This window comes from Pseudopipra pipra, chromosome 12 (assembly GCF_036250125.1).
Source record: "Pseudopipra pipra isolate bDixPip1 chromosome 12, bDixPip1.hap1, whole genome shotgun sequence".
Lineage (NCBI taxonomy): Eukaryota > Metazoa > Chordata > Aves > Passeriformes > Pipridae > Pseudopipra > Pseudopipra pipra.
The window spans coordinates 4,252,531-4,276,722 of NC_087560.1; the positions used below are offsets into that span (position 1 = coordinate 4,252,531).

At 54.7% G+C, this 24,192-nt stretch overlaps 3 protein-coding genes across 6 annotated transcripts; 2 read left to right on the forward strand and 1 right to left on the reverse strand.

Annotated features, from left to right (window-relative positions):
* Positions 1-147: 147 nt before the first annotated feature.
* On the reverse strand, positions 148-3,433 carry MPI (mannose phosphate isomerase). Its single transcript, XM_064668505.1, has 8 exons — positions 3,311-3,433; positions 2,876-3,003; positions 2,377-2,577; positions 2,155-2,296; positions 1,680-1,862; positions 1,396-1,569; positions 1,082-1,290; positions 148-709 (listed from the first exon to the last, which is right to left on the reverse strand). The coding sequence occupies exons 1-8, from the start codon at positions 3,324-3,326 to the stop codon at positions 491-493; spliced, it is 1,272 nt and encodes a 423-aa protein (XP_064524575.1). The 5' UTR covers positions 3,327-3,433; the 3' UTR covers positions 148-490.
* Positions 3,434-3,442: 9 nt separating this feature from the next.
* On the forward strand, positions 3,443-17,330 carry SCAMP2 (secretory carrier membrane protein 2). Of its 2 annotated transcripts, XM_064668504.1 has the most exons (9): positions 3,445-3,593; positions 8,913-8,993; positions 9,501-9,590; positions 10,478-10,595; positions 11,336-11,464; positions 11,891-12,050; positions 12,570-12,671; positions 14,771-14,888; positions 15,938-17,330. In XM_064668504.1, exons 1-9 carry the CDS (start codon positions 3,537-3,539, stop codon positions 16,082-16,084), a joined length of 1,002 nt encoding a protein of 333 aa, XP_064524574.1. In that variant the 5' UTR covers positions 3,445-3,536; the 3' UTR covers positions 16,085-17,330. The 2 variants fall into 2 exon arrangements, with proteins under 2 accessions (XP_064524573.1, XP_064524574.1); XM_064668503.1 differs by lacking the exon at positions 15,938-17,330 and having other exon boundaries at positions 3,443-3,593; positions 14,771-15,071.
* Positions 17,331-17,871: 541 nt separating this feature from the next.
* On the forward strand, positions 17,872-22,013 carry ULK3 (unc-51 like kinase 3). 3 transcript variants are annotated; one of them, XM_064668508.1, is made up of 16 exons: positions 17,874-18,086; positions 18,341-18,481; positions 18,661-18,781; positions 18,867-18,971; positions 19,050-19,193; positions 19,283-19,365; positions 19,457-19,612; positions 19,689-19,794; positions 19,908-19,948; positions 20,036-20,138; positions 20,251-20,315; positions 20,435-20,513; positions 20,603-20,643; positions 20,725-20,772; positions 20,857-20,911; positions 21,115-22,013. In XM_064668508.1, exons 1-16 carry the CDS (start codon positions 17,985-17,987, stop codon positions 21,129-21,131), a joined length of 1,407 nt encoding a protein of 468 aa, XP_064524578.1. In that variant the 5' UTR covers positions 17,874-17,984; the 3' UTR covers positions 21,132-22,013. The 3 variants fall into 3 exon arrangements, 2 of the variants coding, with proteins under 2 accessions (XP_064524578.1, XP_064524579.1); XM_064668509.1 differs by having other exon boundaries at positions 17,978-18,086; positions 18,382-18,481; XR_010433695.1 differs by lacking the exon at positions 20,036-20,138 and having other exon boundaries at positions 17,872-18,086.
* The last annotated feature ends 2,179 nt before the right edge of the window (positions 22,014-24,192 follow it).

The window sequence follows — 24,192 nt, forward strand, 5'->3', positions numbered from 1 at the left end:
ACATTTTACTCACTTCCTGTTCCCCTGAGGAGCGAGGGGGGGGTAACAACCAGTGGTGGGAGAGTTACAGCTGGAGCTGCTCCCAGCATTTCCTCCAGTCCCCCACCCCAATCCTCCTCCTGCTCCTTGCACCACACCGCCCTGCACTGAGGACAAAATCACCTCTTTATTCATGGCATCGGAAGCTTTCCCGCTCCATAAACCTGCCAAACAACCCCCTTTTACAGCCAGGGAAGGGGCAACACTGGCTGCCATCAGCCAGGCTTAGAAGAGCCTGCCAGAAGCTGCAGAAAGCCTCAGCCTGCTGTGCTCTGTGCCACATCCGAGGAGTCGATCTATAGAATTGCTCTTTCTATACATCAGGGCTGGGTTTGGGATTTAATAGATGGAGGGAAAACTTCCAAGCGAGATGACTTTGCCGACACCAGTTTCTATCTACTCAAACGTGGAGTGTTGGGGAGGAAGTGTTCCAGGAGGAGACAGAAGTGTCTCAGAGGAGGCAGCAGGCTCGGAAGAGCAGCATCCCATCCGGTGAGGAGAGGTGGAGGGAGATGCTCTCGTTAGCCGAGATGAAGAGCACGGAGCCACGACACAGAGACATCTCGGAGGCTGCGGCTGTGGAGGTGCCCACAGCTGTCCCCTGGATCACCAGCAAGATGCTGGCAGAGTCTATGGCAGAGATGAGGTACAGCTTGATGGAGGCAGGGATCTGCAAAGGAAAATGTCACTGTGGCTGGAGTCTCCCCCAGCTTTCCTCCTCTACAGAGAGCTGGGACGGGGTTATCTCCATTCCCACCCCTTTGCTGCACCTGCAGCAGCCCAAGCCCAGGGGCCTCAGCTTGGCTGAGGACACCCAAAATGTTCTGTTCCTGGTTCTCCCTCTGCCTGGAGCTGCTAGAGAAGGTGAATGAGCTTCAGGCAGAGGGAACAGGGGAGGGATAAAGAGACAAACATCACATCCCCAAGCATCCCTCCCCCCTCACTGGGGCACTAACTACAAAGGTGAGTGAAGCCTAGCCAGCACTGGGTCATCCTACCCGGAGCCCAGCCGAGATGTGTCCCCCAACCCGTCACCACTCACCTCTATCCTCATGATGGCAAAGTCTGGCACGGGCGGATCATAGACATAGACGTTGGGATCAAGCTGGCTCTGCACAGCTGGGAAGATCTTGGAGCTGCTGGGCGCTGGCGTGTAGTTGAGCATCTCACACAAGGTGAGCACATCGATGAATTTGGGGGTGAGCCCGGCACGCACCGTGTTATCTGAGCATGCCATGCACTCCACGCAGTCTGCAGGGAGGAGGCAGTGCTGTCAGCCCACCCCAGCCCTTCCATATGTCCCCGTGGCCAGTCCTTGTGGGATGGTGGGTTAGAAGAGCCCCCCATGACACTCACCTCCACGCAGGTAGGCATGGGGCTCATTGGCTCCAAGGAACATGGCCTCCCCTGGCTCCAGCTTTACCAGGTTCAGAAAATAAATGGTGAAGCAGCCAATGTCTCCTGGGTACTGGGAGTGCAGCCGCAGCAGCAGTTCCCCATTGCTCCCTGACGTGTCCTTCCCTTCCTCTGCTGCGTGGGAAGAGACCAGGCACAACATAGGAAGGGAGCCAGGGGGTGCCCTGGCCCCTCCCCTACCCACAGCCCACCAAATTGTTTTGGGGGCCACAGCGAGGACCCACCTTCCTGGGAGATCCTCTTCACCAGCATGTTCAGCTGGTCAACAAAGAACTTCTTCTCGCTCTTCATGAGGCGGGTGAAGCACACACGGAGAGCGGCCGAGACACCACGGGGGTCGTCGCTCCCGCTGCGCTCCAGCTGCTCCACTGCCACCTCCCCGATCAGCGCCCGCAGCTCGGGGACGTCTACGAGGGGCCAGCCCCAGTCAGAATCAGCACCCCCATCCTAGAGGAGCATGGCCCCCATCCCCGCCCCAAACCCCATCCCAGGGGAGCAGTGCCCTCACCCTGAACTCCATCTTAAGGGAGCACAACCCCCATCCCCACGCCAAACTGCATCCCGAGGGAGCACGGCCCCCATCCTCACCCAGAGCCCCATCCCAGGGGAGCCTATCCCTCATCCCCACCCCAAACCCCACTGCAAGGGAGCATGGCTTCCATCCCCACCCTGGAGTCTGACTGCACCCTTCATCCTTACTCTGGAGGAAGGAGACAATCTCCTCCACGGGCCGGAAGCCACACAAGCCCTCGAAGGGGGTGAGGGCGATGGCCATTTCAGGCTTGTGGTTGGCATCGGGATAGTGCTCAGGAAACTGGGCGTGCAGCTTTGCTGCCAGCTCCTGGAGAGGGGGAGAGAAGCTGGGTGACATCCCCAGGGACACAGCATCCCGCTGGGCTGCCCATCCAGGGCTCTCCTTACCTTGTTGGGGTGTGCCTGGATAGAGAGGGCAGTATCGACTGAGAGCACCTTGAAGAGGAAGGGCAGCTGTCCCTGGAAGGTGTCCTTCACCTTTGTCCCCAGGCAGGCAGGGTTGTCAGCAATCCACTGGCCTAGGGTTTTTTGGGGGATGCGGTTATCCCGGATGACGGCATCGCCCCGGGGATGTGCGCCCATCCAGAGCTGTGAGACACAGACAGACTGATGGAACCCTGAGCTGGGCAGCCAACACGGATGACTTGGGCTTTTTTAGAGGCTGCTTGGCCCCACAGGTGATCCATGCAGCCAAGGCAGCTCCCTCGGAGGCTGAATCACGCCAGGCTTCTCCTCTTCAACCCGGACAGCCCTCAGAGCGACAACTGGGGGGGCGGGTCAGGATCCCCTCCCGATGGGATACAGGATGGTGAGAGCCACAGCCGGGTGGGCGGGACACAGGGGTGTGACAGACACACGAACGGCATGGACACACAGACGCACTCACCTCCGCGTAGGGCCGGTCAGGCTGGATCTGGACCAGGGGGTCACCACTGCTCAGCAGCTTGGCTACCTCGCTCTCCAGGCCCACTTTGCCCCAGGAATAGTTCTGCACCGCGCAGGAGAGGGGGAACACTACGGGAGAGTAGTAAAATGTTAGCGGGAAACAGAAAAAAAAACCCAAATCCCTTCCAGACACCGCCAAAGCCCACAGTGCAGGGTGAGAGGGCATCAGGGAGATAGGGGACCAAGGGCTTGAGAAAGCAGACTGTATGAGGGGGGCGATTTTCAACCATCATACGGCGATTTCGGCACGCTCGGGCTGCGGGCAGGGGTCACGGTTCCTCCGCCCCATCGTCCTGGGGGTATTCCTGGGGGTATTCCTGGGGGTGGTCCCTGTCCGCATCCCCCCCCGGCCGGGGGTGCCCCGTGCCCCGCTCACCCCGGATCTCCGCCATGGCCCGGCCGGACAGGTCTGTCCCCCCCTTCTCCCCCTCCCCCCCGCCGGCTCTAAGCGCCGCTCTGACGTCACGCGGCCACGCCCACAGGGTTAACACCGCGCGAGGTACATGCGCCGCCGTGACGTCACGCGGCTCCCCGGTCACGCGGGTGCCCCGGAAGCGCCAGGAGCGGCGGCGGCGGCGGCGGGAGCGGAGCGGACCGCGCCTATGTCGGGCTTCGACACCAACCCGTTCGCCGACCCGGTGGACATCAACCCCTTCCAGGTGGGCGCGAGGCGCGGGCGGACCCCCCTCACTCGGCCCGGCCCGGGCCCCCCCCGGCCCCCGCCCGCCGCCGCCGGGACGTGGCACTGACTGAAGCGTCGCTGGCCAATGGCGGTGCCGCTTCTCCGCGTCTTAGCCAATCAGAGAGAGGGGGCGGGACCCCCGCGCCCTGAGGGCGGTCTGGGCGCAGCCTCCGACCCACCTCCGGCCGGGCCGGGGGTCCCGTTCCCCTCCCTGGTCCCCCTGATGGAGCCACGGGTCTCGCTCCCCCTCCCTACATCCCCCTCTGGCCAGGGGTCCCATCTCCCTTCCCCATGCCCCCCTCGAGCCGGGACAGGGGTCCGGAGCCCCTCTTCCGGGCAGGACAAGGGGTCCCGGTCCCCCTCGCTGTACCCCCTCTCCGGGCGGGGCTGGGGGTCCTGCTCCCCATCGCCGTGTCCCCCGCACAGCCAGGGCTGGGGGTCCCACACCCGCTCCCCAGTCCCCTGCAGGTCACGCAGGAGCGCTGTGACCCACTCGGGGTCCCCTCGGCTCTGTGCACCGCCGCTGGGATCCTTCCTAGTGCCGCTGGGATCCTTCCTAGTGCCGCTGGGATCCTTCCTACTGCCGCTGGGATCCTTCCTAGTGCCGCTGGGATCCTTCCTAGTGCCGCTGGGATCCTTCCTAGTGCCGCTGGGATCCTTCCTACCGCCCCTTCCTCAACCCCCGTCTCTCCCCCGGACCGGGCTGCTCGTCTCCTCAAGGAGGAGTATCCTACCGCCCTGTGCTGCCAGACCCGCTCACCCCCCACCCCCCCAGGCTGTGGGGAGGGGGTTTGCTGCCTCTCAGGATGCCAAAACAGCCATGAATGCCTAATTTGTGGGCTTATTAAAAACAATCCGTTGCTGAACCTCTCTTGGGTGTGCTGCCTGGTGGTCTGGCTGTCTGCTGGGTCTTTCTGGGTCTATTTTTAAGGTGCTTCAGGTCTAAACAGTGAGCCCCTAAGGCATCGTTTGGCTGAGGTTTTCAGGGTCCGAAGCATGGGATTTCTGTTGAGGTCACTGAGGACTTGGTCTGTGTTCACTGAGTTTCTCATCTCTGAGTTAACCTCCATGCTCTGAAAATGGGTCACTTATGCAGGGAGTTGGCCTGGAATGGCCTCTGGGACCTGGAGCCTGTGCAGGGGTGTGTGAAAATCAGTGTCTGGCCTTTGGCTCCTGTCTGTGAGCTTAACCTCACCTTTACTCTTGGCTGAGATGTGATCCACAGGAAGGGATCACGTTGGCCCTGACCTCGGATTTCAGGGCCAAGCCAAACGGAAACTGTTTGTCCAGGAGGTTGAGTGCTTTGAGGAATCAGAGTGAAAAAATCCTTTTCTTCCTCACTTTCATTTTAACACGCTTTTGTGAGTCTCGTGAATGGGAAGGTTTGGGATAACCGTGTTCCTGTGATATTCCTTCCACGGGGTGGAATATGTCGCTGTTCATGTCAGGATTTGTTGGTTTTGCATATTGAGGAAGTCAATATTCATAGAATCACAGAATGTTTTGGGTTGGAAGGGACCTTAAAGCTCATCTCGTTCCAACCTCCACCATGGACAGGGACACTTTCCATTATCCCAGGTTGGTCCAAGCCCAGTCCAACCCGGCCTTGGACACTTCCAGGGATGGGACAGCCACAGCTTCTCTGGGCAACCTCATCACCCTCACAGGGAAGAATCTCCTAATATCAAATCTAATCCTACTCTCTGTCAGTTTGAAGCTATTCCCACTTGCCCTGTCACTCCATGCCATTGTAAAAAGTCCCTCTCCAGCTTTCTTGTCAGCTCACTTCAGGTCCCCTTCACATGCTTTGTGTACATTAAAGCTGTCCTAATCTTGAACTGAACAGGCTGTGCTCACACTTTATTCCCTGTTCAAACAAAAAAGGTTGGATGTGGTCTCCAGCAGGTAATTCCCGTGTCAGGCCCACTTTTTAATGGGAAATAACACCATGGATGCTCCTGTCTGACTGCTCTTTGCAGCTCATCTGGTCTTTGTGGCAGGTTCTATATCCTCCTTTCAGGACTTTCATAAAGAAAAACTCCCTAGTCCTCAGCAGCTGGTTGCAAGGAATCTCCAACTGCTGCTTCCTGGAGCCTCAAAGCCTTGTCACTCTGATTTGAAATGAAATCTCAGGATGTGGGACAGCCCATTCCAGGTCGGGGCTTGGATCCAGGTGTTGGCTCAGTGCTGGGGAAACAGTTGCCCATTGACATCCCCTTCCACACACACTGGAATGAGTAGAAGCATCTGCACCCTCCCAGTCCTATCACACTGGTGGGTCTCTCTTGTCACAGCACCAGGGTTTTCTTTCCTTGCTGGGGATCCCAGTGTAATGCTTCATACTCTTCAGATACTGACATGATGAGGATCTTTGCCTTTTAAGAGTTTGTTCACAGTGTTTGTTAAACTTGGTATAAAATAGGCTGCTTTGGTCCTGTTAAAAATATCTCTGGCTTTTCTGTTACTTATTGCAACTGGTTAATGAGAGATGATTAACTGCCTTGGTTTATCCAGTAACCTGCTAGAAGTGGCAGCTGTCTCCAAAACTTTGGTCCAAGCTTCAGGCAGAGCTGGAAATCTCCATTCTTTTTAGAGATATCAATAATAAAATCCTTGGAGTTTCTCTCAGTGCATCTTTCAGGCAGTGGCAGCAGTCTGAGTCTGCAGGACTGGTGATATTTGGGGCAATACTGTGATATTTAGACAACTGTGTAAAGTCCCAGGTGATTCTCAGCTGAGTTCTTTTGCCTTGATCTCGTCAAGAGAGTCATCTCATTTTGTTTCTTTAATCTGTGGGGGAAAAAAAGAAATGAAAGAATAGAATTTCCTGCACAAACCTGTTGTATCAAAACATTTTAGCAGCTGGCACAGCACGACAGCAACTCGTATTTGTGTTAAGCTGCGTTTGAAAATTATTTTAATCTTCGTGTCAGTGTAATTTGGTCCAAACAAAAATTTATTCTGCACTTGGGCATTTGAAGCCGTGAAAAATGATGTCACAGGTCCCTGGAGCTTGAAGAAGTGGTGGTTGGAAGGGCAACAAATGGGATCTGCTCACTGGCATCCTGCAGATCAAGCCAATCACTGATTTGTGAACGTGAGGTTTGTGGCTGAATTGTGGCTTGGAGTGGTTCTGTGGCTGAATTAAGACCCTGCTTCCTGATCCTTTCCGAGGATCAGGCCTGTGCTTGTTTCAAGAGGGTCAGCTGCCTTTTGCTGCGTAGCTTACAAGGAAATAATTGTAAGACATGAAGTTTGTGGGCAGCGTCTTGTTCGTCTCTGCGTTCCTGGTGCTTACTCATCCTTCACGCTGCCTGCTCTGAGCTCGTGGAAGCTGGTGTCTGTGTGTCACCCTCTGTTTTGCTTCCTGCCCTATCCAGGGCACAGAGGCACGTGACCAAAAACTTCAGCTTTGTTGCGAATTCCCTGCTCTTTGGGTTTCTATTTTAGACACACTCAAACAATGGCAGGCTGTGCCTTGGCCTTACCACCTAATTAAGTGATTTTTTTTAAAGCCGTGCAGTAGGATGAGAGCTTGTCTGCCTTTGAAATCAAACTGTTGTGCAGCTGGGAGCAGAGAAGCAGGGGTGCTGCTCTCCTGCCCTTGATGAGCCTCCAGCTTTCTTTTGGAATGGAGATGAGCCAAGAGGAGAAAAATGTGTGTTTTACTGTGGTACTGTAGCATTTCTCCTTATTTCCGAGCGCTTTCAACCCAGCCTGACCATTCAGGCTCTTCAGAGGGTTATGCAGTCTTCACTTTCTGCTCCCCATGCCTTTAAGGGAGTTTCTCTTCCTCTTGTAGTTTTTTGCTGGACTTTAGTGCGACTGGGGCTTCATCTGCTTGGGATTAAAGGGTTTATGCTGGTGTGCAGCAGCTATTGTGCATTAAGTGACGTGTAAACTTGTGCTGACAGCCCGTGTCTGTGCAAAACTGGTGAAGCTGAAGCTTCCAGAGGAGTCAGTAGCGAAATAAAGGCACAAGTTTTTATTTCCAGCATGGCAGTTCTGCTGGTGCTTCCTATTTTTTACAGCCCTTTCTTGCTGGTGAGTTGTGCTTCGCGAGCAGCATTCAAATCCTCCTCATCTGCGATCCCTCAGCCAGGGTGATTCATAAACTAGTGCAACCTGTTGGTAGGGAGTTGCCTGCTGTCGAGGAGGAGTTACTCATTAACTGCTCTGTGTGTATCCTGCTCGGCAGAAGGCTGCGCTAAAACCCCGGGAATGGCTCCAGAGGGATTTTCCTGCAGCCTGCACCTCTCACTCTCACCTCGGCGCAGCCTCAGTGGCTTCTCGCCCCATTAAGCACCAAATTAGAATGACTGATCTGGACACACGAGTTGCTGAGGGAAGGATACAAAGCCACTTTTTAATTTTTTGACCCACACCCAGCTCTTGGGTTGCCAGGCAGGAGGATTTCTGAGTTTTAAAAAGGACCTTGTTTCTGTAGTAACTGGGGAGAGGAGCACTCCAGAGGTCAACATGTGGCTGTCAAAGAGGAATCTCTCTTTGGAATGTAGTGTGTAGAAAAGAGGAGATAAAAATAGCTGCATGCCTTGCAGGTGAGGGGAGAAAGTTGTTCTCAGATGTGCAGAGAGGCTGTTTTTAAATATCAGAGGATTTGATGGAGGCAAGTGGGAGATGCTGTGAGTAAAAGTGAACACAGATGTTATGCCAGCAGCATTAAAACCTCCTAAAATAATTGGTGTCACATCTCCAGCTTGATTTTCCTGGGAGTTTTGCCTTTTCAGAGCAATCATTGGCATTTGAGGTTGCTGACATCTGTCAGCCAGGACCAGTTGTATCTAGAACCTCATTTTCTGTAGCTCTGCTGTACTTTGTGGCTCTGTGCTTGCTTTATGAGGTGCAGGTGAGGTTTGGGAGGTGGTCCTGGATGTCCAGCAGCATTCTGACCATGGATAAATGAATGCAGATCCCTGGAAATTAGAAATAACTTTCTGTAGGTAAGCGATATTAACCTGCACAACTGGTTCCTGTACCAGAAGCATGTTGTAGTTGTTCTTGGCTGAACAGGAGTTTATTTCTGCCCACAAATCTTGCCTTGCTGATAGTCATCTCCTTGGATATTTAAATTCCATGCCTGCCAAGGCCATCCACCTGTGGCAAGCCTGTGTTTCACCCCATCCAATTCCCAGCCAGTGAGCGGATGGAAGAGCGGCAGCGTGGGTAACGTGGACTCGATGATCTTAAAGGCCTTTTCCAACCTGAACAATTTGATGATATAAGTGATGTTGCCCTATATCTGATGCTGATTGATCCTTGTGCTCTCTCCTTTCAGGATCCCTCGGTGACACAGCTCACAAACACCAGCCAAAGTGGCTTGGATGAATTCAACCCCTTTTCCGAGAGCTCCCAGCTGGTATGTGCCACGTGCCTGTGCTCTGTGTGTCTTGTGGTGGTTTTAGTGGTGTAGAAGGTCCCTTGGTAGGTGCAATTTAAGAAAAGAGGAATTCACAGCTGATTTCCTCATGGAATGTAGCTCATGGCGTGTGTGGCAAGCTGCAAGCAACTGTTCCTGCACTAGACCACTAATAAACTCCCAGCTGGAGCTCTCCACTCACGTGGAACAGCTTCTCTCCAGCTGGCTGCTGACTCACAGGGAAGCCATATGAAGTGTGAAGGGGAAGATGGTTTGTGGCAGGACACATCAGGATGTATTTGGTTCCTGGGCTGGGAACTGAACTGCCATGGCAATACCATTGATGGATCGCCGGGAGAGCTGCGTTCTTATTCCCTGGCTGCTGCCATGAGCTAGATCGGCAAAGGAGAAGTGGAAACCGAGATTTAGATTGGTTTAAATGGATCAAGATCCTTTTTTGTTTCTCCTGCAATGTTTTTACCTTGTTGCTTGTTGATTTCTGTGCAGACAAATGCAGCCCGGACGACGCCAGCCGTGCAGCCCTCGGGCCACTCGCAGCCGGCTGTTCTGCAGACGTCCGTGGAGCCCACGCCCCAGGTATGGCAGCTCCTCACCTCTGCCTCCCCGGCCTCCAGGAGCTCCCAGAGGCCTCTGGGAATAGGAGGGGAATGGGATTCTCTGGGGTTGTGTGTGGGAAGCTGCAGGTGATCTTTTCAAGTTCCATTTGGGAAGCGGAGATTTATGGGGAATACACACATGCAGTTCTTTTTATGCCTTTTTTCCCTGTCCCTCTGGTGGCAGAGCTTGCTTTGCCTTGTGTCCTGTTGGCTCTGGCTTCCCTCTGGGAACCGTGGGATGTATCCTGCTAATGTTTTCAGCTTAGTTCTAGTGTCTGGTCAGACATGCTCAGTGCCAGGAGCATAAATGCAAGTACCTGACTGCCAGGACCACCTCATCCAAAGAGCTGAGAGACTGAGGCTGCTGGGAGAAAGGATCAGTTCTCAGAATATAAAACAAGTAGAAGAGATCCTTAAGAGGTGTGGTAGCCAGCTGTCTTGCCTTTCTTCTCCCAGCTGGGAAGGGAATTGTCCTGCTAAGCCCAGGAGTCCTGCTCACTGCTCAGCTGTGAGGTGCTCGGAGCAATGAAGTGAACTGTGAGGTAGACGAAGCTGTGAGAAAAGCATAGCTTCGGTGAAAGGGAAGGGCACAGGGGATGGAGAATGGAGTGGATAGGCCTCCTGAGGGCTCTTCCAGCCCTATCTTCCTGTAGGATAAGGATAGGGATAAGAGAGGGACATCCGGGTGGAGTTCTGCATCGATCTTGATTTTGTCTTTCAGCGGGTAAGCCAGAAAGAGTTAAGACATTTAAGATTGAGCTTTCATGTTGTCCTCTGCCCTGCTTCCCTTCCAGTTTGGTGTGTTTGCTGGTGGTGCTGTAAGTGCCTGGCTTAGGGCAGGACTAACCTCCTTCTCCCCTGCTTTAGGCCGTGGCCGCAGCAGCACAGGCCGGGCTGCTTCAGCAGCAGGCAGAGTTAGAGAGGAAGGCAGCTGAGCTGGAGAAGAAGGAAAGGGAACTGCAGAGCAACTCAGCCAGCATTAACCGTGAGTACTGTGTCCTGCCTGCTGTCACTGGGATGCCCAGGGGAGGCTGGGTTCCTTGGTTTGTCAGGATTTCAGGAAAGCTCAGCCTGTCCAAGTGTACACAGCTCTTCTAGAAGCATTTTTTAGGCTTTCCTCTAGTCCTTCACAGCTGTGGCAACCCTCCTGTGACTGTACCTGTCATCCTGTAGCCTCCAAGATGAGAAAGGAGCTCAGAGGCAGGGCCAGCTCTGATGGGTCCCTGCCCTTGAGTGTGCTCTCAGCAGCTGCATTTCACCACAAAAAGTTCTCAAACACCAATTTTGTACCTGTGTCGGAGCTGTTGCCACGTTAAGGCTTTTCATTGAGAGCAACAGAGCTTTCTTTTCATTCTTGAGGCTTTTTTAAGCACGGTAAACCAATATTCCCCCCTAATCTTGGTTTTAAATGACTGAATCTGGACTTGCAGAGCTGAGTGATGATGCTTGTGATGGCCCTTTGGCCATTGCAGGGGAATTCTGCCTTCCCCAGAGGAAAACCCCCAATCTAGGTTGATCTGCCTCGCTCTGCCAGCAGTTTATCACATTCCTGTTGTGCTGCCTGCTCAAACATAGGTTCTGACCAACCCCTGGGCTCTCCCAAGGTTTTAATGTATGAATTAGACAATATCTGAATGGCTACTTGGAAATTATGGTGTGTGAATTAGTCTTTCAATTAAGAGAGAGAAGAGCAAGTGAAGAGCTGCTTCTTTCTTTCTTCCACAGCGAGGCAGAACAACTGGCCACCCCTTCCCAAGAAGTGTCCCATCAAGCCGTGTTTTTATCAGGATTTTTCTGCAGACATCCCAGCTGACTACCAGCGGATATGCAAGATGCTGTATTACTTGTGGATGTGTAAGTAGTGGCTTGAACTGCAATAAAAAAAATCTTTCTAAGAAGGTTCTGTATCAAAAGCTGAGCTTTGTCACTCAGTAAATCCTATCAGCGTTGTCTGCAAGGGTAAAGTCATGTTTCCCTCCTTTTTTATGAAGGCAAATGTGAAGAACTCCAAGTTTATGCTTTGGGAGTAGCTTATTCATGACAGAATGTTAATTGTTTAATGGAGACTTGAACAACTATTTAAGATTTGGCCACTAGCAGCAGGATCAGATGAGCTTTTAGGTTAAGCAGTGTTTTCCTTCCAAGGGAGGCAGTGAAATTAGATGGCCTGGAGTCTCCTTAATTTCTGCGGCGCTCAGTGTGTTCAGTGAGAGATTAGGGATGCTGCGGGTTTTCCAAGAGCTTACTGATGTTTTTTTCTCTCTCTTCCACCCCAAACAGTGCATTCCATTACCCTGCTCCTAAACCTGCTCGCTTGTCTGGCGTGGTTCACAACTGATAATGACAGAGGCGTAGACTTCGGTCTCTCGATTCTTTGGTTAATTTTATTCACCCCTTGTGCCTTTCTCTGTTGGTACCGACCAATTTACAAGGCTTTCAGGCAAGTACTGTTTTTGTTTTTTTCTTTTCTGTAAAGGGGATGTATCTTTTAGTGGGAGGAGCTTTGGGTTTTATCTGTTTTCCCATCGTATTTTGCCTGCAGGATTTTTCCTGCTCTTTGCATCATTAGATGAATCAAACTCACTATGTTTCTAAGCATATTAGATCTATCTGATACAACTTAATTATGGTGATCCTTTTTCATCTTGAAATCCAAGCCTAGCCAGTCATCTGGGGTTTTTAGTTAATTTTTTTATTCATTTTACTGATTTCTGAGACACTGTTTGGCACATTAATGTTGAGCACACTGCATGTATTAAGGGAGCTGCCTTCACTTTATCTTGCACTGGGCAGAGCATTGGATTTGCAGTGGACACATAAGTTGTATGGGTACCCAAATTCCTCCCCTCAGCAGCTTTTCCCTGGAGAAAGGAGTTCACTGAAATTGTTCCCTTTCTCTTAGAGCAGGGAGTCTGTGCAGGGATCATGGGTTTCACTCCTGCTGCCATCTCTCCCGCAGGTCTGACAGCTCCTTCAGCTTCTTCGTCTTCTTTTTTGTCTTCTTCTGCCAAATAGCAATCTACGTCATCCAGGCTGTTGGCATTCCTGGCTGGGGAGACAGGTAAGCTCGGTTTCACTGGCTGCTGCATCCCAGCCTTGCACAGATCCTTTTTCTCACCAGGGCTGTGACTGTCAGGAGCTCTGGGTCTTGTTTCTGACAGCTGCCTGTTCTTTCTCCCATGGTTTTCCTCTCTCAGCCCTTGCACAGCTTTGGCAGGTCCCAGCTGGGCTGCTTCCCTGCTCTGCTCTTTCCATCCTAGTCACAGCAAAAGTGTATTCCTGTGCTGCTGCTGCCGTGGCCAGCGCTGAGGGCAGTGTGGGAATAATTAGATATTGGGAAGAAATTCTTCCCTGTGGGAGTGGTGAGGCACTGGCACCGGCTGTCCAGAAAAGCTGTGGCTGCGCCATCCCTGGAAGTGTTGAAGGCCAGGTTCAGTGGGGCTTGGAGCAACCTGGGCTGGTGGAAGGTGTCCCTGCCCATGGCAGGGTGGGTGGAATGTGATGGGGTTTAAGGTCCCTTCCAAGCCCAGACCATTCTGGGATTCTGTGATAACTCTTCCATGCCCCTTCTGCTGCCTTCTCCCTCAATACAGATCATATTTGCTCCTTGATGCTGAGCCTATAGTGTTGACCGTGTCTGCCTTGTGTTAAACTGGAGCCTGCCCTGAGAGAGGTGGTGTGGGGCTGAGGGATCTCTGACCTGGAATCTGGGTGCAGCTTAGCTTGATGCTGCTGCTGCCAGCCTGACTCTGTACCCAAACTCTTCCTGAGTTTCTCTGGAGCGTGTTGCCAGTGGGCAGTGCTTCAAAAAAACAAGCAGAGAGAGTTTTGCCCTCACCCTTTCTCAGTGACATTGTACAGAAGGGTGAGCCCAGGCTTCTGGAGCAGGTCCAGCAGCCTCGTGTCAGCAGCTGTGCCCTGCAGGGAAAGCACAGCCTTTCCTTTCGCCCTGCTGCCTTGGCCACAGATCAGATTCTGGAGTTACGGAGAACAGGGAAAAGGTTAACAGCTCGTGGTTGTTCTGAGGGGAAGCCTTCAGGTGAGCAGTGAAGCTGCTGTCTATTTTTGCCCACTGCCTGCAGAAGGGCTTGTGGGCAGAGATGTCCTCGGCCTCCCTCCCCGCTGCCTGAGTCACAGGGGATGGGGAGGGGGCACTCTGGGTTTAGTCTGGCTGGGAGAGCCTGCCTGTAGCTTTCTGCTCCGTTTCCTCCCGCCAGACAGCTCGTATATTTTTGGCTGCAGTGCATGGTGTGCCTTTCTGCTTCCCTGTGACGAGTGAGAAGCTGTGCAGCACATCAGATGGGATGGTTTGGCTCACTTGATTCCCACTCTCCCAGTGGCTCATGGCATGTTTGGTTTAGCAGTTGGAAAGATTCCTTTCTCCAGCACCCAAGAGGGTTTTTTGAGTAAGGTGTCTTGGTATTGTCACCCACAGCCATGCGCTGGTAATTCCCAGCATCCTCTTTGCCCCTTCCCTTCAACAACTCCTAATTTCCTCCTTTCTGTAGCTCTAACTTAGAATCATGGAATCACAGACTGCTGGTTTGGGTTGGAAGGAGCCTTAAAGCCCATCTCGTTCCACCCCCCTGCCATGGGACACCTCCCACTATCCCAGGTTGCTCCAAGCCCCATCCAGCCTGGCCTTGCACACTTCCAGGGGTGGGGCAGCCACAGCTTCTCTGGGAAGTCTGTGCCAGAGCCTCACCAACTTCTTCCTTTCCTTCCTCTTTGTTCCCTTCCCAATGCTGACATCCTTGTCAGGGTGACACATACATCCAGGCTCCAGACCTGCCAGCTGATCTCTTCCAATTTAGCTGTTCCAGCCTATCTTTACCCACTTGGCTGAATTTTGAGAAGGTGCTTGTGGAAGTCACTGGTGGCGCCAAGGGTATTGATTTTCCTGCCTAAGCGAGGTGATCCAGGACTAGAACGAGGGTGGGATGAACACGATCCTTATCTAAAAATAACAGTGGAAACTCTCCCCCAAAACGAGGGCCTGGATGAGCCCTGGGTTCCTGTTTTCACAGCTGTTTGGTTTTGTACTTCCCTGTAACTTTCCCCTAAAGCTCTTGTGCAACAGTGGGTGCCTCTTCCTCCGCTGCTCCATCTCATCTTGTGCTGGAATGCTGTCCATGCTCACCCACTCTCCTCTCCCCGCAGCGGATGGATCGCGGCGCTGTCGGAGGTGCGCAGGAACCTGGCCGTGGCCATCATCATGATGGTGGTGGCAGCATTCTTCACGCTGTCTGCTGTTCTCTCCCTCTTCCTCCTGAAGCAGGTGAGTGGCTTGGAGGCGAGGAGGTCAGGCTGCTCCCAGGATACCCTGGGTTTTCTGCCTCCTTTCACCTGTCAGGGAATGAAGATGGAATCGGGGCACTGGCAGGTCAAGAGATTTATACGGAAGTATTTTTGCTTGTGCTTCCTGCATCGATGCCAAATTTCTTGAACACTTGAGGTAGGAAAGTAGGCTCCCTTTAGAATCACAGAATCACTGAATGGTTTGAGTTGGAAGGGGCCTTACAGCTCATCTTGTTCCACTCCCTTTCATGGGCAGGGATACCTTCCTTTAGACCAGGTTGCTCCAAGACCCATCCAACCTGGCCTTGAACACTTCCAGGGATGGGGCAGCCACAGCTTCTCTGGGCAACCTGTGCCAAAACCACACCACTCACACAGGAAAGAATTTCTTCCTAATATCCAATCTAAACGTGCTCTCTTTCAGTTTAAAACCATTCCCCCTTGTCCTGCCTGGACCTGGCTGAGCAGAGGTGGCCATAACTCTATTCAGTATCCAAGGCCTTAAAATCACTGCTCACTGCTGTGAGGCTTTTCAAAGCCTGGTGGGGTCCCATTGAGTGCCTTCATGCTGGCTTCTAAACACAACCCTCCTTCCTTCTCCTGCCTGACCACACCAGGACTGGATTTCTGCAGGAACAGCAGAAATGGAGGTTTGGGATAGGCAAGGACAGGCTGGACTTATCCTGTTTCTATTGCTGCTGCTTCTTTTCTCGTACATTTGTCTGGAAGGAAATACCTGATGCTTGTTGGCACCTTCAGGTCCTGCCCTCCAGTAAATGCCAGGTTAAGTCTGTGCCATTACAGTGTGGGGAGTGTAGTTTTGGGCCTGAAACCAGCAATTTTGCTAAGAATTCCATATTTTACAGCAAATGTCTCCTGAAAATCGGCAGCATCCCATGCTGGTAGCAGTGGAGCCCCTGGCTCCAGGGAGCTGGTTAGTAGCAGAGCTGAGGAAAAGCAAGGTGTGTGCAGCAACTGCACAGCTACACGCTGACTTCATTAATTTTTTCCCCCTCCTTTTGTTCCCAGGTCCATTCCCTGTATCGGCGCACGGGAGCCAGTTTCCAAAGGGCCCAGGAAGAGTTTTCCCAAGGCATCCTCAGCAACAGGAGCTTCCAGAATGCAGCGGCCGGGGCAGCCTCCTCAGCTGCACAGAGTGCTTTCCGGGGAAACTAGCCCTTCCCAGCAAAACTAGCCCTTCCCGGGCTGCCTCCCCCTTGTTTTCTCTGCCCTTATCACTCCTTTTTTTTTTTTTTTTTCCCTAAAAATGCACTTTTTGGGGGTACCATGTGAGCTCTGTGATGCCGACTCCTGATGAGAAGAGGTTTTTTTAGCTTCAGCTGAGCTACGGTTTTGATGATTAGTTTTCCCTGTCTTATTTTAGGGTGTGGGGAGATGGGGGAGACATTCTCTGAAGTAAATATATTTCTCTATCCAGGACCTACCAGGTGTTTGTCTCTTCCTCCCCTCGCTCTGTCTGTAGCAGGAAGACAAGGGGAAGCAGGTTTTTGATTTTACTCTCTCTCTTCTCTTGGCCTTTGCTACGAAGAATTTGATTATCTGATGTTTTGGGGGGGTTTTGTAATGTGCATGTAGTTTGTCATTAATTTTAAGAACAGAAACTGTACTTCTGGTTTATTACACTCACACGATGCTGCATTTTGACCTCGTTAACTGCTTGGCTTTCTGAGAGTTGGGATAACGTGGCATGAAGGAAAATCTGGGAGCAGTGGGGGAGTGTGGAGGGAAATATTTCTCCTTGTCCCCCCGTGGCAGACCCATTGCTTCCACAAGGATCCTGCAGGAGACAGCTCTGGACACAGAGAGGAGGAGAAGGGATCAATGGGGGCTGAGTCTTCTCTGTGAAACCAGGGGAGGGAGGGGAAAAAGAGATTTTGGTTTAACTCCCAGCTCTAAGTTCAGAGCAGCAGGAGCTCTGAAGATACTGGTTCAGCCACCACACGGTGCCTGCAACATCCTTCTCCAGCTAACCTTGAATTAATCTTTCTCAAGGGAAGACTCCTCCCTGCCTCCTTCCTCCCAAGTTTAATTTTTTTTCCAGCTGGGAAGGAACTGGTTTCATGTGTGTTCAGCTGCATCCCGAGATGGGATGTCCCTTGGGACATGGGTAAGGCACGGGAGTTGATGGCAGCAGATGCCCCCTGCTCCCTGCTTCAGCCCTGTGTCTTGGGTATTGAGGAGGGGGTTTTAATGCAGATTTGGCTTTGTGATGCCCATTTCCCAGGATAGGGGTTGTGTTAGACCCCCATCCTGTGCTAGTGTGGGGCCGGAGGGGGCTGGAACCCAGAAATCAGCCTTTTTACACCCTTTCCCTCCTGTATTATTATTTTTTTTTTTTCCCCGCGTCCGATCTTTTAATGTTTAAAAAATTATTAATAATAAAATGTATATGTGGTCCAGATACGATGCCCCTTCCTGCCTGCGGGCGGGGGTCGCGGCCTGGAGCGGAGCCGGGGCCGTGGCTGGGTGGGGGTGCGGCCAAGGTGGGCGGGGCAGGGGCGGGGGCGGGACGATGGGTGACACTGTCGGGTCGGGGACGGTGGGTGACACTGTCGGGAAGGGTGGGGACGGTGGGTGACACTGGCGGGGGGGTGGGGACAGTGGGTGACACTGTCGGGGTGGGCCAGTGGGTGACACGGGCGGGGCGTGGCCAGGACGGTGGGTGACACTGTCGGGGCGGGGACGGTGGGTGACACTGTCGGGGTGGGGACAGTGGGTGACACTGTCGGGGTGGGGACAGTGGGTGACACTGTCGGGGCGGAGACAGAGGGTGACACTGTCGGGTCGGGGACGGTGGGTGACACTGTCGGGAGGGGTGGGGACAGTGGGTGACACTGTCGGGGCGTGGCCGGGACAGTGGGTGACACTGTCGGGGCGTGGCCGGGACAGTGGGTGACACTGTCGGGGCGTGGCCGGGACGGTGGGTGACACTGTCAGGGCGTGGCCAGGACGGTGGGTGACACTGTCGGGGCGTGGCCGGGGGCGTGTCCAAGGCCGTGGCGCCCCGGGAAGGCGGAAGCGGGTCCCGGCCCCGTGTGCCGGGTCCGGAGGGGCCATGGCCGGGTCCGGCTGGGCCCCGCCGCGCCTGGACGAGTTCATCCTTACCGAGCGCCTTGGCTCCGGCACCTACGCCACCGTCTATAAGGCCTTCAGGAAGGTAAGGCCTGGCCCGCCGCGGGGGTCCCCCTCCTGCCCCTCAATCTGCTCCGCCACTCCCGTGGGACCCCCCCCTTTTCCAGCACTCCACGTGGGGTACAACCCCTACAGCCCCAGCCTGGGACCTGCAGCCCCCAGCCTGGGACCTGCCACCCCCTCGCAAGGGTTCTTCCCCTCCTTCTCTGGCAGACTGGGGGAGCACCCCAGGATGGCTGTTTGGGTGGGGGGCTGCAGGGTTACCCCCGTCCTTGGCAGAGGGACGTGCGTGAAGTGGTAGCCATCAAGTGTGTGAGCAGGAGGAGTCTGAACCGGGCGTCCGTGGAGAACCTGCTGACAGAGATCGAGATCCTCAAGAACATCCGCCACCCGCACATCGTGGAGCTCAAGGACTTCCAGGTGGGCTGGGGGCTTCCTGGGGGGCACTCTGAGCCAAAACTGCTCTGGCTTGGGTCCATCCCGGCTTCCCAGGGGTGTATCAGTGTTGCTCGGTGGCAGCAACTGGGTAAATTGGTCCAGGCAAACCCGTGTGGGTGGAACTGGCTGGTGTGGCATGATGAGGTCTTATTGCCTTGCAGTGGGACAGCGACCACATCTATCTGATCATGGAGTTCTGTGCTGGGGGCGACCTCTCCCGCTTCATCCGGATGCGCAGGATCCTCCCTGAGAAGGTGGCACGCATCTTCCTGCAGCAGCTCGGTAAGGACACACTGCCTGTTGGGGACCCTCCCTGGGGGGTTTTTGGGGCAGGGCCACACTGCCATGTGCCCATCCACCCACCCAGCCTGCGCCCTGAAGTTCCTCCACGACCGCAACATCTCCCACCTGGACCTCAAGCCACAGAACATCCTCCTGAGCGCGCCGGAGAACCCCCAGCTGAAGCTGGCAGGTCAGAGCAGCTCCCTGGGAGGGGCTGGTGGGGGAGAATTCTTTCTCCTTGTCCCTCCATGAGCTCTTTCCCTGCCAGATTTTGGGTTTGCACAGTACATGTCGCCGTGGGATGAGCAGCACGTCCTGCGGGGCTCCCCCCTCTACATGGCCCCTGAGATGGTGTGTCGCCAGCAGTACGATGCCCGCGCGGACCTGTGGTCGGTGGGCGTCATCCTTTACGGTGGGCTTTGGCTTTTATCTCCTTGGGAGTCCACTCAGGGCAGGTTTCTCCCTCTCCAGCTCCCCCCAATTCTCCTTCTCCTCCTGCAGAAGCACTTTTTGGGGAGCCACCCTTTGCTTCTCACTCCTTTGCCGAGCTGGAGGAGAAGATTCGCAGTGACTGGGTTGTGAAGGTAATGGGGAATGGGATGGGATGGGATGGGATGGGGTGGGATGGGATGGGTTCCCACAGCAGTCAGTGGTCTCAGCCCCTTCCCTCCCCAGCTTCCCAGCCGACCCCAGCTCTCCCCAGAATGCCGGGATCTCTTGGGACAACTCTTGGAGAGGGACCCTCTGAAGCGCATCTCCTTCGAGCGCTTCTTTGCCCACCCCTTTGTGGACATGGAGCACGTCCCAGGCCCTGAGAGCCTGGGCAAGGCGGTGAGCAGGGAGCTGGGGGGCTGCACCCTGGGAATATGGGGAGGCTGAGCCCTGAGCCCCACCTCGTGTCCCCCAGACTGACCTGGTGGTGGAGGCAGTGAGGAAGGATCAAGAGAAGGACGCCAACGCCGCCCTCTCCCTCTACTGCAAAGCCCTGGAGTATTTCGTGCCAGCACTGCACTGTGAGTCCCCCTTGGGGGCTGTGTGTGCCCTGGGTGTGTTTTGGGGGGCAGCACCCCGAGTGAGGTCAGTTTTCAGTCCACCCACCCCAGCGTTTGGTCACCTTCCCCTGCAGATGAAAGCGATGCACGGCGGAGAGAAGCCATCCGGGCCAAGGTGAGCCAAAAACCCCCGGGAAGGTGGGGGGCTGCACCCCCATTCTCTGTCCCCCATAACATCCCCTCACCCCCCAAATGTGCGCAGATGGGGCAGTACATCTCCCGAGCAGAGGAGCTGAAGGCTTTGGTCAACTCCAGCAACAAGAACCTACTGGAGAAAGGGAACCCAGCTAGAGAGCTCCTTAAAGGTGGTGGATTTTTGGGGATCCCCCAGTGTTGGAGCGGTCAGGGGGCACTGGTGGGGTTTTGGGCTGAAGGGTGAATGTTTTGGGCAATCCCCATTGCCATGTCTCCTTGCAGAGATGGCCAAGGACAAGCCTCGGCTCTGTGCAGCGCTGGAAGTGGCTTCAGCTGCCATGGCCAAGGTGAGGGGTGGGTTTGGGGGCCCCCTCTTCCCTCAAGTGGAAGGGGAAGGAGCAAACCTGGTGGGGAGGGAGCTGATGGATCCCCCCCAGCTGCAGCCAGCTCCTGGGATCTCTTGCAGGAGGACGAAGGTGGGGATGATGGTGATGCCCTGGAGCTGTACCAGCAGAGTCTGGGGGAGCTGCTGCTCCTCCTGGCTGGTGAGTTGGGGCTGTGGTGGGGGCTCGAGGGCAGGGGCGGATCCTGCTCTCATGCCTCTTCCAATGGCACATCCCTCTTTCCTCTGCAGCGGAGCCAGCAGGGCGGCGACGGGAGCTGCTCCATGCGGAGGTGAGTGCCAGCCATGGGACACCCACCTGTCCCCTTGGACCTGGCTCCAAAGAGACTGTGTCATCTCTCTCTCTCTGCCAGATCCAGATGCTGATGGCCCGAGCTGAGTACCTGAAGGATCAGATCAAGGTACGGTTGTTTGGTGTGGGTCTGGAGCTGAGCGAGGATACAGGCCGGGAAACTCTCCTCGGAAACTCTCCTCTCCCTTGGCAGATGCGGCAGGCACAGTCCGTGGGCAAGGAGGCGCTGGCAGAGCCCATCCGGAGCGGTGAGTCCCCCTTTTCAGAGGGGATTGGCGGGGAATATCCCTCCAGCTGCCACAGCCGTGGGGATATCCCTGCCTGTGGGTGATCCCGACCCCGTACACCATCGTCTCCCCCCAGCATGGGGTCATCCAAGTCTGGGAGCCCACCTGGACAGGGTGACAGTGGCGTGTGCAGCCAGGTGAGTCCCCTCTGTCCCCCGGCACAGCCTGTACCTTGCAGTGATTCCCAGGAGCCAGCCAGTGGATGCTGCTCACTGCCCTGTGCAGAGATGCCGTCGGAAAGACAGACGAGGCTTCCGTCCCCACCGCATCAGGGTAACGCCTCAGAAGTCACCCTCGGGCTCCCATCCCCGGGGGGTCCACAGGGCCATCTGCCTCCTCTCCCAGGCACTGGGCTCGTTTCCCTCCTAGCCCTGCCTCGACCGTCTGCTGCTGCAGCCTCCCCTTCCACGGCGGGCGGGTTATTCCACTCTAATTCCCTCCGCTGGCTGCTACGGGATGGGTATTTTTATCCTGGCACTGGGCTCCAGCAGAATATCCACCCTGATTTTTTGGCTGGGTGTTTCTTCCACCTCCCAAATTCTGGGGGAGCATCTGCACAGCCCAGGTCCACAGATCCCAGCCGGGAGCTCAGGGTGGTCAGGGGTGCTCTGCTGTGCCTTCCTCACCCAGCATTCTACCTCTGTACCCACCACGGCTCATCCAGCCTCCAGCACCCCCTTGCACTGTCCCAGCCCAGCCATACCTCCCTCTCACTGCTGGAGCGTTGGGAATGAGGCTTTTTGTTTCCAGACCCGGAGTCTGGCAGGTACTGACTGCATCATCATTGTCGTGGGTGTGAGCAGTGTTCAGCAGGGACCGACTGAGTCTGACATGAGCAGGAATCAACCACCTTCAGGGGCAGACATCCTCGGCATCCTACATGCTCTGCTCCACTCCTCAGGGCTCTGACAACCCCAAGATCCAAACCATATTTCCGGCAATCACTTGTCAGGGGTGCTGAGGTCCGCCTGTCCTGCAAAACGAGGGACTCATCTCAAAATCTTCTGTATCTCAAGGGAATGTAATTTATTGTCTTTAATAAATGCTAATTTTGGTTTCTCCACCTCCTCTGCTCTCAGGTTTGTGATTTGAGCCCTAGGAGGGTCTCCAGCCAAGCCCAGGACCCAGAGCCAGCATGGGATCCTGGAGCCATCGAGGAGGGCTGGGGACCCTCATCCCTGTCCCCCAGGAGCAGAGCCAGGGTGTGCTCTCCTCTGCTCCAGTGGTGCCCTCCTTCCCCGTGCTCCCTGGGGACACGAGGCAGCCAAAGCAAGGTTTGACCTTGTTTTCACTTCCCATCTTTTTATTTTTTGTGTGCATGGAAAACACAGAGCAGAACGACACGAGCTGTTACGTAAAATCTTGTTTTCTCCAATAGATTTTTGTGGCGGGTGAAGAAGGACTGGGCTGGGCTGGGAGGGAAGGCAGAGGGGCTGGAGCAACTGATGGGGAGGATTTTTTTGGGGGAGTTCTAAGGATATTCTGAGCCATGACCCCAGCCAAGCTCTTCCTCAGACAGCCTTCTCCCCAGATCCTGCCCCTGTGCTGGCTGCTCCGTGCCCAAGCCGGTGAAGAGCTTCCTGGGCAGATGCGACAAGGCATTTTTATATGTTTTTATTATTCTGAGCAGAGATTATATCCCAAGGCTTTAAAGAGCTTTCCAACCCCGTGTCCTCCCCCAGGCCTGGGGCTAGCACGGAGCCACTGGGGATGGCTGCACCGGCTGGCTGCAGCAGCCGGCGCGGATAATCGCATCTGCCTTTATGCGCGGCTGATTCCGGAGCCTTTGGAAGCAGGACGAGGCTCCGGATGCTCCCCCCGGGGTGATGGAGCTTGGGGTGCCCTGGCTTTGTGTCGGGGTGGATGTGAGTCTCTTCTGCATCAGGGCTTTTCGGCCGAGCGCTGCCCAAATGTCAGCGCCCGGACCGGAGGGGAAGTGGCGGGAAGGGAGCAGTGCCCAGCCTGGCAGTGTGGCCTCTGTCACTCAGCGTGGCTTCAGCTTCACAGGGAGGAGCAAGCGCTGCCGTGCTCTGGTCCCATCCATGCCATCACCCAGCTCTCCAAAAGGGCTCTTCCAACCCTCATGGGGTAGCTCTTGGGGCCAGATTGTCACCCAAAGAGACACACGGGGGTGGCAGACGGGTTGTCACACTCATGGTGCCAGCCCGTGGGTTGATGTGAGTTCAGATACTCAACGGGTTGGAGCGAGCTGGGCCAGTGTGTGGAACCAACCCTGGGTTTTCCCAGGGCTCTTTAATCTGGATTAATCCCGGTAGCTGGACCAGCAGCAGTTGGGTGGATGGGGCCATCCCTTCCCGCAGCAGCTCTCAGGGAAGTTTAATTGCCTGCAAAAAGAAGGAACATTCCCCCAGCCTTCCATGGTGGCTCAATTTTTTCCGCACTTTAACAATTGCTCATTTAATGCTTAATCTATTGGGGAAGCCACTTATTCATCCCAGGCTCCACAGCAGGAAGGAGGAATATCCTGTGGCCAGGTAAGGAAGAGGCTGGTGCAGGAGGGCAGGAGTTCTGTCAGTAAAATTTATGTTATTTGATCAGTAAAATTTATTTTATTTTATCAACAGAATTCCCTGCTGCCGGCATCCTTCAGCAGCCAGCAAGGGCTCACTTGGACAAATCCATCCCAATCCTGGTCCCATAGGTGAGGGAATTATAAAGGGAGTGTAGAAGAGAAAAATTACATTTTGTGCTTTAATCCATGCTAATTCTTTGCTTTAAGTTTTTTAGTCTGTGTGTTGATGCCTGGAGCAGTTGTGTGGCATGGAGGCAGCCAGGATATTCGGCTGCAGGGATGCTCAGGGATCTGGCAGCAGGGAACACTGGAAGCTGGGATGGATCTCTTGATGGGCAAGGAAAAGGCCTGCCCCTGCTCCCGCCATCCCAAACTCTTCTCCGTCCATCTCAACCTCTCCACCCCGGCAGAGGCAGCGATCCAGCCGTGGGAGCAGGGATGCGAGATCGGAGCATCCTCGGAGCTCCCAGTGCTTTGAACGCTTTGCTGGGAACGCTTTGCTGAAGCCTAACACGTCTCACGGAGCCAGGCGGGGGGGAGCGTGTGCTGCTTTGCTTTTCACATGCCTGGGGGTCATGGTGCCTCCTAAAATAAACCCACTGAGCTTCACGCGGCCTTTGCGGGGTGGCACGTGGGCCGGGGGAGAGCACAGAGCAAGGCTGAAGGGTCGGGAATGGAGGAGAGGGGAAGGGGGGCAGAGGAAAAGGTG